This window comes from Heptranchias perlo, chromosome 3 (assembly GCF_035084215.1).
Source record: "Heptranchias perlo isolate sHepPer1 chromosome 3, sHepPer1.hap1, whole genome shotgun sequence".
Taxonomy (NCBI): Eukaryota; Metazoa; Chordata; class Chondrichthyes; order Hexanchiformes; family Hexanchidae; genus Heptranchias; species Heptranchias perlo.
Window position 1 is genome coordinate 94,657,241 of NC_090327.1, and position 14,887 is coordinate 94,672,127.

A 14,887-nucleotide genomic window follows, 5' to 3' on the forward strand; every position below is an offset into this window, starting at 1 on the left:
ACAATGCTGTTAGGAAGGGAGTTCCAGGATTTTGACCCAGCGACGATGAAGGAACAGCGATATATTTCCAAGTCGGGATGGTGTGTGACTTAGAAGGGAACGTGCAGGTGGTGTTGTTCCCATGTACCTGCTGCTCTTGTCCTTCTAGGTGGTAGAGGTCGCGGGTTTGGGTGGTGCTGTCGAAGAAGCCTTGGCAAGTTGCTGCAGTGCATCCAGTTATGCAGGATACATTGACTTCTACACCATAATTCCCAAAGTGCACTCCCATCATGCAAAGCTGTGCTCCCCAAAAGCACTAAATCATAAAATCTACTCTATTCCACTCAGTGAAAACTTAGGGAGAATTTGCCTGAAATTCTAATTGAAGCAAACTTAAATCTTTCCAAGCTATTAAAAGGATTTATTTTCCCTCAAGTATTTGACATGAAAAGCATTTTTTTCTCCTTCCTCTGCTGAATGACACACATCTCTCAAGATGCTCTTATTGCACATTTCTTACTGTGCATTGAGTAAGAATGTCTCCTTCGATCTGATCACCATCACTTTCAGGTTTTTCATCTGGGAGAATAGGGAACTTTTCAACAGCTTTAATATCCTGGCATATAGTTAGCACAGTGCATGTGTCAGTTCTTACGTCAAGTCTGTTATCTACATTGAGCTGTCGAGTCACTGGCCAGCTTTCATCTGCCTCATTGGTAAATATTTAAGTCTCCGTTTTTCTTCTTTCTAATACGTTATTTTCTAGGTTGTTCCACTTTTTGTTGTTCACCGATATATAATGCCCCATGAAGAGCAAACAAAATAAAATGATTAACAGATAACATAGTAGATTACTGTTAATATTCTGTCTAATATTTTAAAATTATTAACTCACCAGAGGCAGAAGTCAGGCGTTAGAGGCCCAGTGGAATGGAAATTGAGGCGGGGCCAGGAAAGGACGGGTCTCCGCCCAATAGATTTATGGTTGCAAATTTGCCCGCACAGGTTTGGGGAGGGCAGAACTTCCATCTGCTGCAATAACGACCCCCAACGTCAGACTCGGTGGGGCCAAGCAGAGGGCTTTCTCATGCCAGGAATTCTCTCGGTGCCTGTCTCCATTCTTCCCGGCAATCAGGATGTCAGAAAAAATCTGGTACATCGGTCAATTTGGGTACTAAAGTGGGTCATAACCAGAAATGCAAGAGTTATTTAGATCAGCCCTCCTACAAAGGGTGTAGGGTCAATCAGTGAGGAACCCTATCCTTTTGGAGGGACCCACAAGTCGTCCCCACTCCCCAAATGGCCACCCAGCACCACATTTCCCAAATTCCCTCATCCAACAGGAGCTCAAAATGTGTCCACCCTGGTGCGGATACCTGCCAAACATATGTAACTACATTGTCCTTGCATACACCAATGGGGTCAGAAGCGGAAGTCAGAGGTGACTGCTCCACTGCTCTTAAACTAATAGATTAGGGCCAAGGATTTTTGGGTCTGTATGTCCATCAGTAATACCACACAAAATCAACTAGGATCAGCCATGTTCTAATAAATCAGCCATGATCTAATTTGAATGGTGGAACAGGCTCGAGGGACTGAATGGCCTTCTCCTGCCCCTATGTTCCTATAAAGGTGTATTAGTGACATCATAAACATGATGGAATGATTTTCTATGATGTTTCCAGCAAAATTGTACAAATTTTATAAAAGAAGAGTAATCATACCAATTACTACTTTAATTAAAAAGTTTCTTGTACCACTTCAATCTATGCAATGGGTGATTAAACATCATCAAGCAAACACTTGGCATGCTCAAATCATGATCCTGATGTTTGCTGCGCACCAGCAATATGCTACAATATGTACATCAACAACAACTCTTGCATTGACTCCCTGCATTGCTTTCCTGATTTTATTTTTAAGTCGGCCTGTGTGTCCATTTGAGGCCATTTGGGTACAGGGAGACTGGTAGTTCTGCACTTGTATTGAGTGTCTCAACATCATGATGCAGCTTCACACGATGATGAGTGCAGTCAAAACTTGAAACTGACAATAAGCTGGTCCACCAAAGACTGCTCATGACTAGCAGAGTGGCAGTGGAGGCATTTATTCCATTGGTTGATGATGAGACCCATTACTGTTAGCTGTATGGAGGTCGGGTCATTTGTGTTTTAAAGTCTGCAATTGACATTGCTCTATAATGTATAAGTGTCTTTAACTGCTGATAATGTATTGTCCTCCTAGAGGAAAATTACTTTGCCCTGCTTTGTAGCTCTCCCTTTTGACATTGGCATGATTGGAAGCTTACTATGTGAGCAACTGCGAGCATAAGTAATCCCCCAGTCCAACTACTATGGGACAACACATTGGGATGCATCAAAGCACCTTCTCATTAATTCCTTAGTGCAGAATCAGGAGCATTTCTGACTGTGTTACAATTAGGCATCTATAGTGATACAGCCCATTCACGCAGCTTTCAAAATCAAGGAAAGCATATATAAAGGAGCAGTCGCAAAGCAATGAGGGAGACCAGGCTCTGACAAGCAGCAAAAATACAGTACAACAAGTAGTCTGAATATTTTTAAAGTGTACATTTAAGTTTGAAAAGCCAGCCCTACACCAGTTGTAGTTATGCTGCAGCCAACGTTCAGTACTAACAGTGGGTGTGCTGTTAATACCAAACAATCAATTTCTCAAAAATTGTCAGAATTATACTGGGTTGTCATTTTCATAACGCAAAATCTTAAGATAATCTTATTTTGTAATGGAGTTACAAATGCACAGAAATCATGTTTGGAGATCCCTCATTATGAAAACTATACATGCATTTTGGAACTGGAAGGAATACTTGTACTAAAGGGACACAGTGTTCTAACAGTAGAAACCTGGAAAGAAAGGGGAATCTTTGAATCAGTGAAACTTGCATCTGATGACTGTTTTCTGTTTTGAAAGGTGAGCATGGTGAAAAGGGTGACTCCGGTGAGCCTGGGAAAACAGGAAAACTAGGTCCACCCGGACCAAAAGGTATGGTGCATTGTAAACAGAAATAATCAACAGTTATATTCTGCAGGGAAACTTTAACTTCCTTGCAGTTACTAATATCTCTAGTATCTGCTGGTCAGGAACCACATAGTGGTAATATTGCAGAACAATAACTATTTACGCGGTGTCATAAATTTTACTTAGGAGATATACAAAGGAAGAGCCAGCTGCACACTGCAGGATCTAACCGAACAGTACATTTATTGTTTTGGGGCCAGATCAGTTTAGTACTGATTCATCAAGTATTCCTACATTAAGTATCGTATGAGTTAGTACAGGGTGAGGATCCCTGGATACTGACCTCCACACAGTACTTTAACTCTTTCCGTCTCCTGATGAGCACTACCTACTGCACCAGTTCTGATTCTGGTCATCCTGCCTAAGTGAGATTGACAATTAGTATACATGCCCAATAGGAACGAGCTGATACTGTCCGAAACTCATTTCACTTAGGAACTTTATAATTAACAGACAAAGGTAACTTCAATTCCACCAATCTGAATAAATGTAAACTCTGTTCTGTGGGGTGAAAGGTCAGCGTGCTGACTGTTCACCTGAACTCTCAACATTGAAGGTCATAAGGCTCTTCGGAGATTCGAGTTAAGGCACTTTGCTGGGGCAGAGCAGAGAGAGTTTTACTTTGCATCTAGCTGCGCTGACCTGACCAAGGAGTGCTTTATGCCAATGCTAGAGGGCTAATTTCAAACTTCACGTTGGTGGCCGAGAGCCTCGCCCCCAGTGATACTTAGCGGAAATTTAGGCGAGCACTACACACGATTTTGCAAACAATAAATGAAATGGTGAACGAATTTCCAACATGTGCTTCTGCCGGGTGAGAATCTCAACTACCAGTGTGAAGTGAGAATATCACCTCTTGGGCTTCATTTCCCAGCAATGACACACTTGCCTTGATAAGCACGTAAATTTACCACCCCTTCATCACCAAAAGAAAAGTGAAACAACTGGCAAAAATTGTAAACTTCAGTGAATCCCTAAAGCTTGTTTCAACATATTGTTCCTTATTCCCATACACAGGAGCAATTCCAGTAATCTTGCTAGCTGCAGTACTGCGTAAACACACAAAGCCACTCTTTACTGACCAGAGGGTGCTTCCATTAACTTTGATAGTCATTTAATTGGAATTCCACTAAACAGGAAAGTGAAAAGGAATTTATTTCTGAAACAAAGTGTTTGCCATTGATGAATAGCAGTGTTGGTATAACAAACAGCAAAGTAAACAGACCTCGTACGTGGTCGGTGAGTTAAACTCAAAAAATGTGACCTTTCTAATTCATAAGTTGTTTATACCTTTTGTGATAGCCAAGCTGAGATATTAGTAAGGAACACAGAAACATAGAAAGTACGAGCAGGAGTAGGCCATTCGGCCCTTCGAGCCTGCTCCACCATTCAATATGATCATGGCTGATCCTCTATTCAATACCATATTCCCGCTCTCTCCCCATACCCCTTGATGCCTTTTGTGTCTAGAAATCTATCTAGCTCGTTCTTAAATATATTCAGTGACTTGGCCTCCACAGCCTTCTGTGGTAGAGAATTCCACAGGTTCACCACCCTCTGAGTGAAGAAATTTCTCCTCGTCTCAGTCCTAAATGTCCTACCCTGTATCCTGAAACTGTGACCCCTCGTTCTGGACCCCCCAGCCAGGGGAAACATCCTCCCTGCATCCAGTCTGTCTAGCCCTTTCTGCTTGTAATGGGTAAAGTCTTTAAACTAATCAAATGACACAGAGGTAATGCTGTGTTAGTTAGAGTTATACACGGTACAGATTTCCTACAGATGAAAAGACAGACAAACTAACAAAAGATGAAACATTACAGACATTTAGCAAATGTAGCCCAAAATCTTCATTGGTAGATTTAAATATCTTAGCAATGCTAGTCTAATGTTAACTGTATCCATATGATTTATATCAATTAGTATTAATTGTATTCAGGTGGTGCGTATCAATGGGGACTCTCTTGTATCCATTTATATGAGAGTTTATCTAGAGTGTGGAGTGGGTAATGTGGAGTTCTGTGAATAAAGGTTTGGAAGCAACTATAGACCAGGCTCTAGTATTCTATCCTTCACTACCTGGCTATCCGATTTATTACATGGTGACAGAGGATGGTTGCCTGAAGGAGGTTGTAAACTATGATTTTTTTTTGGATATAAAAAAAACTTGAAAGCCTAGTGGCCATTGTAGAAAATGGCAGAAAGCAAGTTTAAATTGTAGAGGTACGATTTCCTTCCGATGTTCTTGGAGTTTGAACTGTATGACCAGTGGAAGAATGAGGTTGATTGTGGACACGGGTTACTACTCTACCAAAGAGAAAACAAGTCATGGCCTTGGCTTTGTCGCTTCCTGAACGAAGTAAAATCAAAAGTAAGGTATTTTCTGAGATGGATGCAGATCTTTTAGATAATGATGAAGGTTTTACCTTTCTAATAGAATTTCTGGATCAAATCTACAAGAAAGATGACCTGTTAAGTGCCTATGAAGCCTGATCAGCATTTGATAGATTTTGGAAAATGGACAATCATTCAGTGGAAGAGTATATCATGGACTTTAACAATTTGTACAAAAGATTGACAAAGTTCAAATTGGGAATCCCTGGTACCAGCGTTTAAATTACTAGACTGTGCTCATGTGGACAGGCAACTGGTCCTAACCAGCGTCCAGTTCTCGGAAAAGGAGACTTGGATCAAATGTCTACTTCCTTAAAAAAATTTGTGGGGAAACAGTCATTCCCTTCAGCCCTCATGGAACAAATGAGTCCTTCCGCTGTAACACAAAGAATAGAAGATTCGATGGTTACCAGGTTTCAAAATGTTCTAGATACTAAATGCAGGTGCCAGTCCAGGTTTCAAAATTTTCAAGAGCCTGGACACAGGTGTCAATATGACGGAAGGATTAAAGACAGCCAGATTGGTGATTGAAGCAGGTACAGCAAATCCAGTTATACCAAAAGAAGACAAAATTGGGACAGTAATAATGGGCGAATGAATTCCACGATTGCCCAAGGAAAAATCAGTCGATGTTTTAGATGTGACTTTAAGAATCAACATGAGGCAAATTGCCCAGAGCGAAGATACAGGATCTTTGAAATGATGCATGAAGAAAGTAGTTCTGAGGAAGAGGATGAAGATAATGATGAATATGAACAGATTATACTGGTCACAAGGAGTTTTAATCCTGTGACGAATGTATTAGTCATGGATTCCTTTAATTGTGTGGTGTTAGTGCGTGTACTTCAACTGTATGCAGGGTGGATTGGTTAAAATGTTGGCTGTTAAATTGGTTAACCTCCGAAACCAGGCGCGAGTATTGCGATTAACCCGCGCCCGGTGCTTCCATTGCAGGTGGGACAGCATTCGTCCTGCCTGAACACTGACATTAGCCAAGCGTTAAAAACTTGCGTTGACACGAGGATTCAAGGACATTCGCACTTTCCACCAGCAGGGAGAGCCCGAATCTCTTAAAGGCAGGCTGTATCTCTGACAGGCAGCCTGCACCTCTTAAAGGTAGCCTGTACCTGTTATTTACAAAAAATAAGATGTGTCTGAACAGAGACTAGATATCGCACACGTAAAACACAGATGCAGGTCCCATCCCTATGTTTACAAACTGTTATATGTTCAAACATTGAACAAAGGTTGCGCACTACTAAATCCCACATCCTCCAATCTGCCAATCAGAGTTGGTACCAGGCCTGCGAGAGTGTGTGCACCGAGGTTCTCTGCTGATGCACTAGAGGCCTTTGTGCAAGAAGTGGATAGAGGGAGGGCATCCTCTAATCGCAAGGAGACAAGAGGCCCTCCAGACATATGCTCAAGAGGCAGTGGGGACAAAGTCAATGCCAGGCGCACAGCATCACGAACATGGATGCAGTGCAGGAAGAAGTTCAATGCTTTGACACGAGTGGTCAAGGTGAGTGAGGTCAACTGTCAAGTGGCGTCTCATACCAACTGCACCATGCACTGCACCCCCCATCCCCCACATACCAACAAACTTTCAATCAGTACTCAAATCTTCCAGTCAGATGCTTCCTCTCACCCTCACATATTACCAATGTTGCAAGCCGCACATCCACAACTCACAGGTCACACACACTGGCAGCTATTCAACCATGACAGGCTCATCACCCAGGCACACTTCTCGCTTTCTTGTAGGAGAAGGTGGTGCAAATCAGGAGGCAGCAAGTGGCTGTGGTATTTAGCCCCTCAAGCCTGTTCCGTCATTCAATGAGATCATGGTTGATCTGTAACCTAACTCTATATACCCGCCTTAGCCTCATATCACTTAATATCCTTGGTTCACAAAAATCTATCAATTTCAGATTTAAAATTAACAACTGAGCTAGCATCAACTGCTGTTTGCAGAAGAGCGTTCCAAACTTCTCCCACCCTTTGTGTGTCACAGTGTTTCGTAACTTCACTCCTGCACGTCCTGGCTCTAAATGTTAGGCTATGTCCCCGCGTCCTAGTATTCAAGTATAGGAGAGCTCTAAAAACAGTTACAAATGCATCAGCAGCCAGAAGAATAATCTAGCAACAATCCTGCATGGCCCCTTTAAACAGCACTAGTGCGGGGTCCTCCAGGCACTCTAAGACATGTTCAGATGGTTGTGGTTAAGACAATGCGTTGAGTTGAGCGTTAAGGTCCAAAATGGTGTCTATCACTTTAAATTAGCATTGCACACTGATTGTATCCATTGTCTCCTTACTTTACAAGCTGCCAGTGTTCAGTATTTCCGCATGCACTACAACCTATACCAAGATGGCGTCCGGCACACGTCACGCTAGAAACATGCATGTGCAGCCAAGACGCCATCTTGGCACTTCAAAGAAGCCACATAGCACCGAAACAACGGGCGCTACACAGCCCAATTTCTAACCGCATATACCCATTGAATGTTATGTAGACAATCGTTCATTGTGGGATAATGTACACTCTATGAAAAATGTGAGTGAGAAAAGATTATGGATTGACCTTGCAGGCTTGAAACAAATGCTGGAGAGAAAGGAAATCTCTAAAATTAGATGGGTGGATTCAAGCCATCAACTATTGGATTGTTTTACTTTTAGATGTACATGTACGAAGAAATTATTAGGGGTCCTGGAGAAGGGTCGCCTCACAATGTAATGCTTTGAATAATATAAGTTGTACAGAGTATGGAAGTTTTTGATTTTTGAAATTTTTGTTTGTATTGTGTGTGTATATATAAAGTTTACTTTTTATTTAAAGCGAGAGAAGGGAATCTGTTAATTGTATCCATCTGATTTATATCAATTAATGTTAACTGTATTCAGATGGTGCATATCAAATGGGGACTCATTTGTATCCCTTTATATGAGAGCTTATCGAGGGTGTGGAGTGGGTAATGTGGAGCTCTGTGAATAAAGGCTTGGAACAACTGGAGACCAGGCTCTAATATTCTATCCTTCACCACCTGGCTATATGATTTATTACATCTAGGACTGGAACATAAATGGTAAATTCACTGATATCCCTGGAGATTAATTGTAGGTTTTTATGATGGTCATTCACTTTTTTATTAATGTAATATTTAATTTTTAATTTAGACCAAATATTGCTTTCTATGAAATATGATCCTTTAAAAATTCATATTTTGACTTCACAATCTCAGTGGTAAGCTTAACCATGCTGTGATGAAATGTTGAGCAAAGACCAAGCACGTGCAGTGTGTGTGTGTGTGTGTGTGTGAGAGAGAGACAGAGACAGAGAGATGCAGAGACAGAGAGATGCAGAGACAGACAGAAAGAGAAGGAAAGAATTAATCACACAGGAAGCCATAGATTATGAGGCAGAGAAAGCAGAAAAGGCAGCTCTACAGCTGCTGCCAGACAAATTCTGCCCAGTGCCCAGGAACTTTCAAGTAGGCTGAAACACAATCTTTGCAAACGTGATGTTTGGGCAAGCAGATTCCATGGAAGCAATGATATTGCTGCAGCCTCTGCCAATCACTGTCTCCTTTCAGCCAACCTAGTCAGATATCTTGCCCAAGGAGGAGATTATATTGCAGCACAATTCCCATGTTGCAGCAGTCTGAGCATTCAGCAGTGAAGAAAAGGTTGGTGCTTTGACCTCTGCTGTGAGGGGCTGTGCTGCAGATGGCCCTGGAGTTTCCACTCACTCTAAGGCTGCATGCATGCTATCAATGCCTGGCATAAACACTCCACATAATGTGGGTTGTGGAATCCTCCACCCTATCTGCCATGAGTTGTAAGCTGCAAGGTAACTCCTCCCAGTGATTCCAACAATTCTCCTCCTCTGGCAAGGTGCTTCCTGCACCTCATCCACTGGGGTGATTGTCTCTGAATGCCACACTGAGATATAATGACAGGTGTCAGGTGAGGTAGTTGGTGGATACTCCTGGGAGGAGCCCACTGCAGCATTTCTATTATTGAGACAATGATGATGATGAGGTCCCAGTTTCAGTGCATGTGGGAGGATGCAAATCTTGTGCCGGACTGCCTCCTTCTCCATCTCCAACCTCCTCTGGAACCTTTTAGCACCTTGCAGGACCCCCTTTTTCAAATGGTGAGAGGTCCTGCATTGCAGCTAGACCCCCTCCCATGTGGCTTGCCCCCTTGTCCTCCAAAGAGGCAGGGATAGAGAGATCACAATGTGCGCATGGAATCTGCCTTGTCTCAAATGTAAGGGTGAACTTCATGAAGACAAGTACCATATGCAGGTGTTTATCAAGGAAAGTGTTCTACAGTCATGCTTATGCTGAGGGAACTGTTGCCAGGCAAGGGAGTGTACAGTGGTACCTCAGGAGGGAAGAATGTAAAAGATTGCATGAGTAGAAGGTGCTGCTACTTGACACTTAAAAGAATGAAGAGAGGCCAGTGAAACTGTGCCTTGCACTGTCTGGTGAGGGCATTGAATTTGGTTCTTCATTAACACAGTGTTCTGGTTATAGTGCTGATGGCATTGATCCTGACAATGACCTCTTCTGTCAATTACCTTGGGCACCTTAAGGCCATGGATGGGAAAGAGGACTGACCTCCTCCCTTCAGCAGCAACTCGATGGCATCATCCTTAACGAAGGGTGCCCTGCTTCTTCCGGAACACGTTCTCAACATCAATTGTTGAACAGATGCTGCCTATATTTAATTACCAATTATAGGAAAAAATGTACAGACAGGCTGAATTTAACTTCAACCGTTAAACAGTACTTGAAGATTGATATGTGTTGCACAAGCTGATGAACACCCACAAACTCATTTGCCGAAGATCTTGGCATATCATTTTTAATCAACTTCTTTCCTTCATCTCTCTTCTTAACTTAGCTAGACTGACACAAACTGTAACTTTTCTGTGAACTATTGTACAGTATTTCTCTCAATGTTTAATTAAGCCTTATGTTATTAATACTTTACATTCTGAACCTTAGTATTCAACCAAGCGCGATAGAAGGACAGAAATGACAGAGCAGAGCTGAACCCCTGTATGTGAGAGAGTCATAGAAAGTGGTAGCAAGTCTTATTAAATTTGTGTGACACTGATGTCTGAGACAGTCTGAAACCCAGTCTGTCTTCCTAGCATGTCCCAGTCTCAGCGCATCTCAATTAGATCGGAAATTCTATCTTTTTTTGTACCTTCAGCTGTATATTAAGGAATCTGACTTAAGGAAACTTAACTAATCAAAGGTCATTTTAATCAAGTACATCTACATGTTTTTTAAAGATGAAACTATGTGACTGTGAAAACCTTAGCAATATAACTTCTTATACTGATAACTAAGTAACATTAGACTCCTTACACAATTTCAGCATAAACTACACTGGTTCATTTTTTTTATCTAGGCCCAAGGACACTAGACCCAAATAAGAATTATTCTCCTTTGCATTCTTATTGCCTGCTAACATATACAACAAACTCCAATTTAATTGGTCACATAAAAATACACAGTGAATGACCATGTTGTCTGAATAACTGCCATTTTGTCTGTCAGTAAAAGTCATGTAAGAGATGAATTCACCTGTTTTCAGGCACAGTTATATTATATTGCAGCATATTAACCATCTAATGCGGAGTTCTAATTTTATTAAGGACTGATTGGTGAACCTGGTCAGAATGGGGAAATTGGACAAAGAGGTAAAATCGGTCCAATTGGTACAAAGGGTAAGTCCAGAGTTTGAACACAGTGTAAGAACCTTGAAGTTGCAATGTTTAGATATAACTAAGTCTTTCATTTCTCATGCAGTTATTTTTCTCATAGAATACAATTAAAAATTAAACAAAGGGAATTGGAAAAGAAATATCTCCGATTACATTCAGCACATGCTAAAACACATTGGAATAAAAGTTCTATTGCAAATGTTTAAGCAATTCATTTGTATTCTTCCAATGAAGAAACAGTTTAGGAATAAATTTTGTGTCATGGCAAGAATGAGTTCATTCTGTATTTTTGTGATAGAAACGCTGTATGAGAAGAGGAGGGTGGATGGTATTAATGTGGCTCCAGTAATGGTGACACCAGTATTTTACTTAATCTTAGGTTGGTGCACATGTGCTGTATTTCATCATTTTAAAATACATACTTTTAGATAAAACATTTACACATATTCCTGATAATCAAGGTAACCAGAGGACACAGATTTAAGGTAATTGGCAAAAGAGCCAGAGACGACATGAGGAGAATTTTTTTTAAGCAGCGAGTTGTTATGAATGCACTGCCTGAAAGGGTGGTGGAAACAGATTCAATAATAACTTTCAAAAGGGAATTGGATAAATACTTGAAGGGGAAAATGGCAGGGCTATGGGGAAAGAGCAGGGGAATGGGACTAATTGGATAGCTCTACCAAAGAGCTGGCACAGGCATGATGGGCAATCTTCAAAACTTGCTCATAAATGTCATCAAAAGGTGCATTTCAAATCTGAACCATCCAAATAGTAATTTTGAACATTTTTTTAATGGAAAGTCACACATAAATAAAAAATATCTGTGGAATAATTTATTTCCAGGATAGATTGATACTACTGTTCCCTTAAAGGGACACCGTCTTCATGAGAAACATTTGTCATACTTTTACATGTTCGTTTACCAACATATCTTGCAATTATTGTATGCAAATCACATTGAAACACATCATTGTATCACTTGCATGTGACATCATTGTGGTAAAAATAATGCTCAGCTTTTCTCTCTCCCCAAGCAAAAAAATGATTTGCCAAACTTTTTTTTCATAAAGACAGTGCACCTTTAAATAAAATAATCTTGTGCCACTGATAATAACTAATCCTCTTTCTGTGATATAAGGTCATAACACATTGTGGATTATAATTTAGGTGACAAAGGGAATAGAGGTTATCCAGGACCTCCCGGATTGAAAGGTGAACCAGGTATTGTATCTGATTTATTAAATATAAGGGTAAATTCAGCAATCCTATGCTCTCAGTGAGGAGCCACACTCATAAGGGATGTGGGTTGGCCATAGGGCTACAACATGTGGGATTGATAGGCTAAATTCAATCATTTTTTGATGAGGTTTGTGCTTATGAAGCTGAGAGATGTCAGTGCTGGAGATTGGAGCACTTTTAGACTTTTGGCAGCCTGTGGTAGCATTTAGCCCTCCCATGTTAGATACGGTGAGGCAAATAACACTCCCTGTACTCTGTTCCATCAATATGTTTTAACTCCGGTCCCAGAAGAACACCCCATCCTCAAAGTCAAGCTTCCTTACTTACACCAAAATAGAGACCATTTGCTCAGCTGCCTTTGTCCCTTCCCCCCCATTCCCCTTGCCTAACAAACTCCCCCCCACCCCCCGACCAACAATACCTTAACCCTGAACCCCCATCTCTCTCTAGTTTCTCTATCATTTCCCTCCATGCTCTCTCTCAGCTCATAATTTTAGAGACCCACTTTCTGTTGTCTCGATCCCATTCCCACTAAACTGCGGACAACTTAGCTTCCCTTCTTGCCCCCCTCCCCCCCCCACCACCATCTTAGCTGACATTGCAAACACATCCCTCTCCTCAGGCATTTATCCTTCTCTTTCAAAACCGCAATCATCAACCCCCCCCACCTCAAATGAAACACCCTCGACCGCTCCTTCCTTACAAACAATTGCCCCCAGTTCCAAACCCTTGAATGTGTTATAACTACCCAGATCTGAGCCCATCTTTCATGCAACTCCCTGTTTGAATCCCTCCAATTGGGTTTCCACCCATCACACAGCACTGAAATATGCCCTAACCAAACAAGCGATTGACATCCTCTGTGACTGTGATATTATTCCTCCTCATTCTCCGAAGCCACTCTGCAACCTTTGACACGGTCGACCAAACCATCCAACGCCTCTCTTCCATTGTCCTGCATAGTAGGACTGACAATATTTGGTCTGATACTAATGCATCTCTAACAATGACTTCTCTTCCCATCACTGTAACATCGCCTCAGAAGTCCCCCAAAGATCCATCTTTAGCACTTTCTATTACTCATTTATGTGCTGCCCCTGGTGATTCCGTCTGCAGACATGGGGACAGCTTCCACATATATGCTAATAACACCTAGTTCTACCTCTCTTTACCCCTCCACTACCTCTGTGTTGTCAGACTTTTTAATCCAACATCCAGTCTTAAATGAGCTGCAATTTTTCCTAGTTAAACATTGGGAAGACCAAAGCCATCTACCTCAGTTCCTACCACAAACTCCATACCCTCACCGCAAACTCCATTCCCTATCCAGTGTCCTAGCTGGCATCTACCCAACAATTTTGCTGTTCCAAAACCAGCTATCCTTGTAGTTTCTCTGAGTGACACTATCAATTTAGTGCAGTGGATACATAACTGAAGAACTAGACTGAAACTGCTTCCATTAACACCAACAGAGGCTATATGGACCAAGGGGCCTGTTTATATGCTATAATTCATTATTTGATGCCACAAAATATCCCACCTTACAACTGATAGAGGGGATGTTCATCTCATTAGTTATTTTTATTTCTTTCATTCTGTTATCATCAATACAACTGCCATTGTTTTTGCATATATTTTAAAATCAATAGCATTGTAAATATAATGTGGAGATGCCGGTGATGGACTGGGGTTGACAATTGTAAACAATTTTACAACACCAAGTTATAGTCCAGCAATTTTATTTTAAATTCACAAGCTTTCGGAGGCTTCCCCCTTCGTCAGGTGAACGATGTGAAATGAAATCCTCGAAATGAAATCGCCATAACTTGGTGTTGTAAAATTGTTTACAATTGTAAATATAGATAAGGTAGATCCAGAACACTACTTCAAACTAAACTGTGACAGCAGGATAAAAGGGCACAGGTACAAACTAGTGAAAGGCAAATTCAGGACTGATAGCAGGAAGTCCTTCACAAAAAGAGTAATTAATATATGGAATGGACTTCTGGATAAAGCAATGGAATTCTCTCCCTAATCTTCTCCACCTCGCCTCCTTAAAGACACTCCCTAAAACCTACCTCTTTGACCAAGCGTTTAGCCACCTGTCATCATATCTCCTTCTTTGGCTTGATGTCAATATTTGTCTGATTATGCTCCTGTGAAGCATCTAGGGATGTTTTATTGCGTTAAAGGCATTATATAAATGCAAATTGTTGTTGTTGTAATTTTCTTATGAAAGGTGATTTATTTGACTGTTCAATGTGCCAATGCCAATAGTGAAACAGAGGCACTTTTCTCCTCAAAGTCTTCATTTTGATTTTGGTCAGTATTATTTTAACAGTAATTTTGAGGCCTATTGTCATGCATGTTAACCATCATATTAGTGCCAGGTGATAATTAGCCAGCATCCATATGTCAGTTCACACTTGGGAGTTGAAATTCCTCTGGCCTTTAGTTTTTGTGGTCTTGTTA

General features: G+C 41.2%; 1 protein-coding gene across 3 annotated transcripts in view; it reads left to right on the top strand.

Annotated features, from left to right (window-relative positions):
* Positions 1-14,887, top strand: part of LOC137317638 (collectin-10-like) — a 60,907-nt gene that overhangs the window by 31,376 nt on the left and 14,644 nt on the right. The window contains exons 3-5 of one of the 3 annotated variants that reach the window (XM_067980822.1): positions 2,932-3,003; positions 11,105-11,176; positions 12,344-12,397. In XM_067980822.1, the coding sequence (XP_067836923.1) occupies positions 2,932-3,003; positions 11,105-11,176; positions 12,344-12,397 (198 nt within the window). Of the gene's footprint in view, positions 1-2,931; positions 3,004-6,809; positions 6,953-11,104; positions 11,177-12,343; positions 12,398-14,887 lie in introns of those variants that run through there. The other 2 variants (XM_067980823.1, XM_067980830.1) reach the window with 2 other exon arrangements.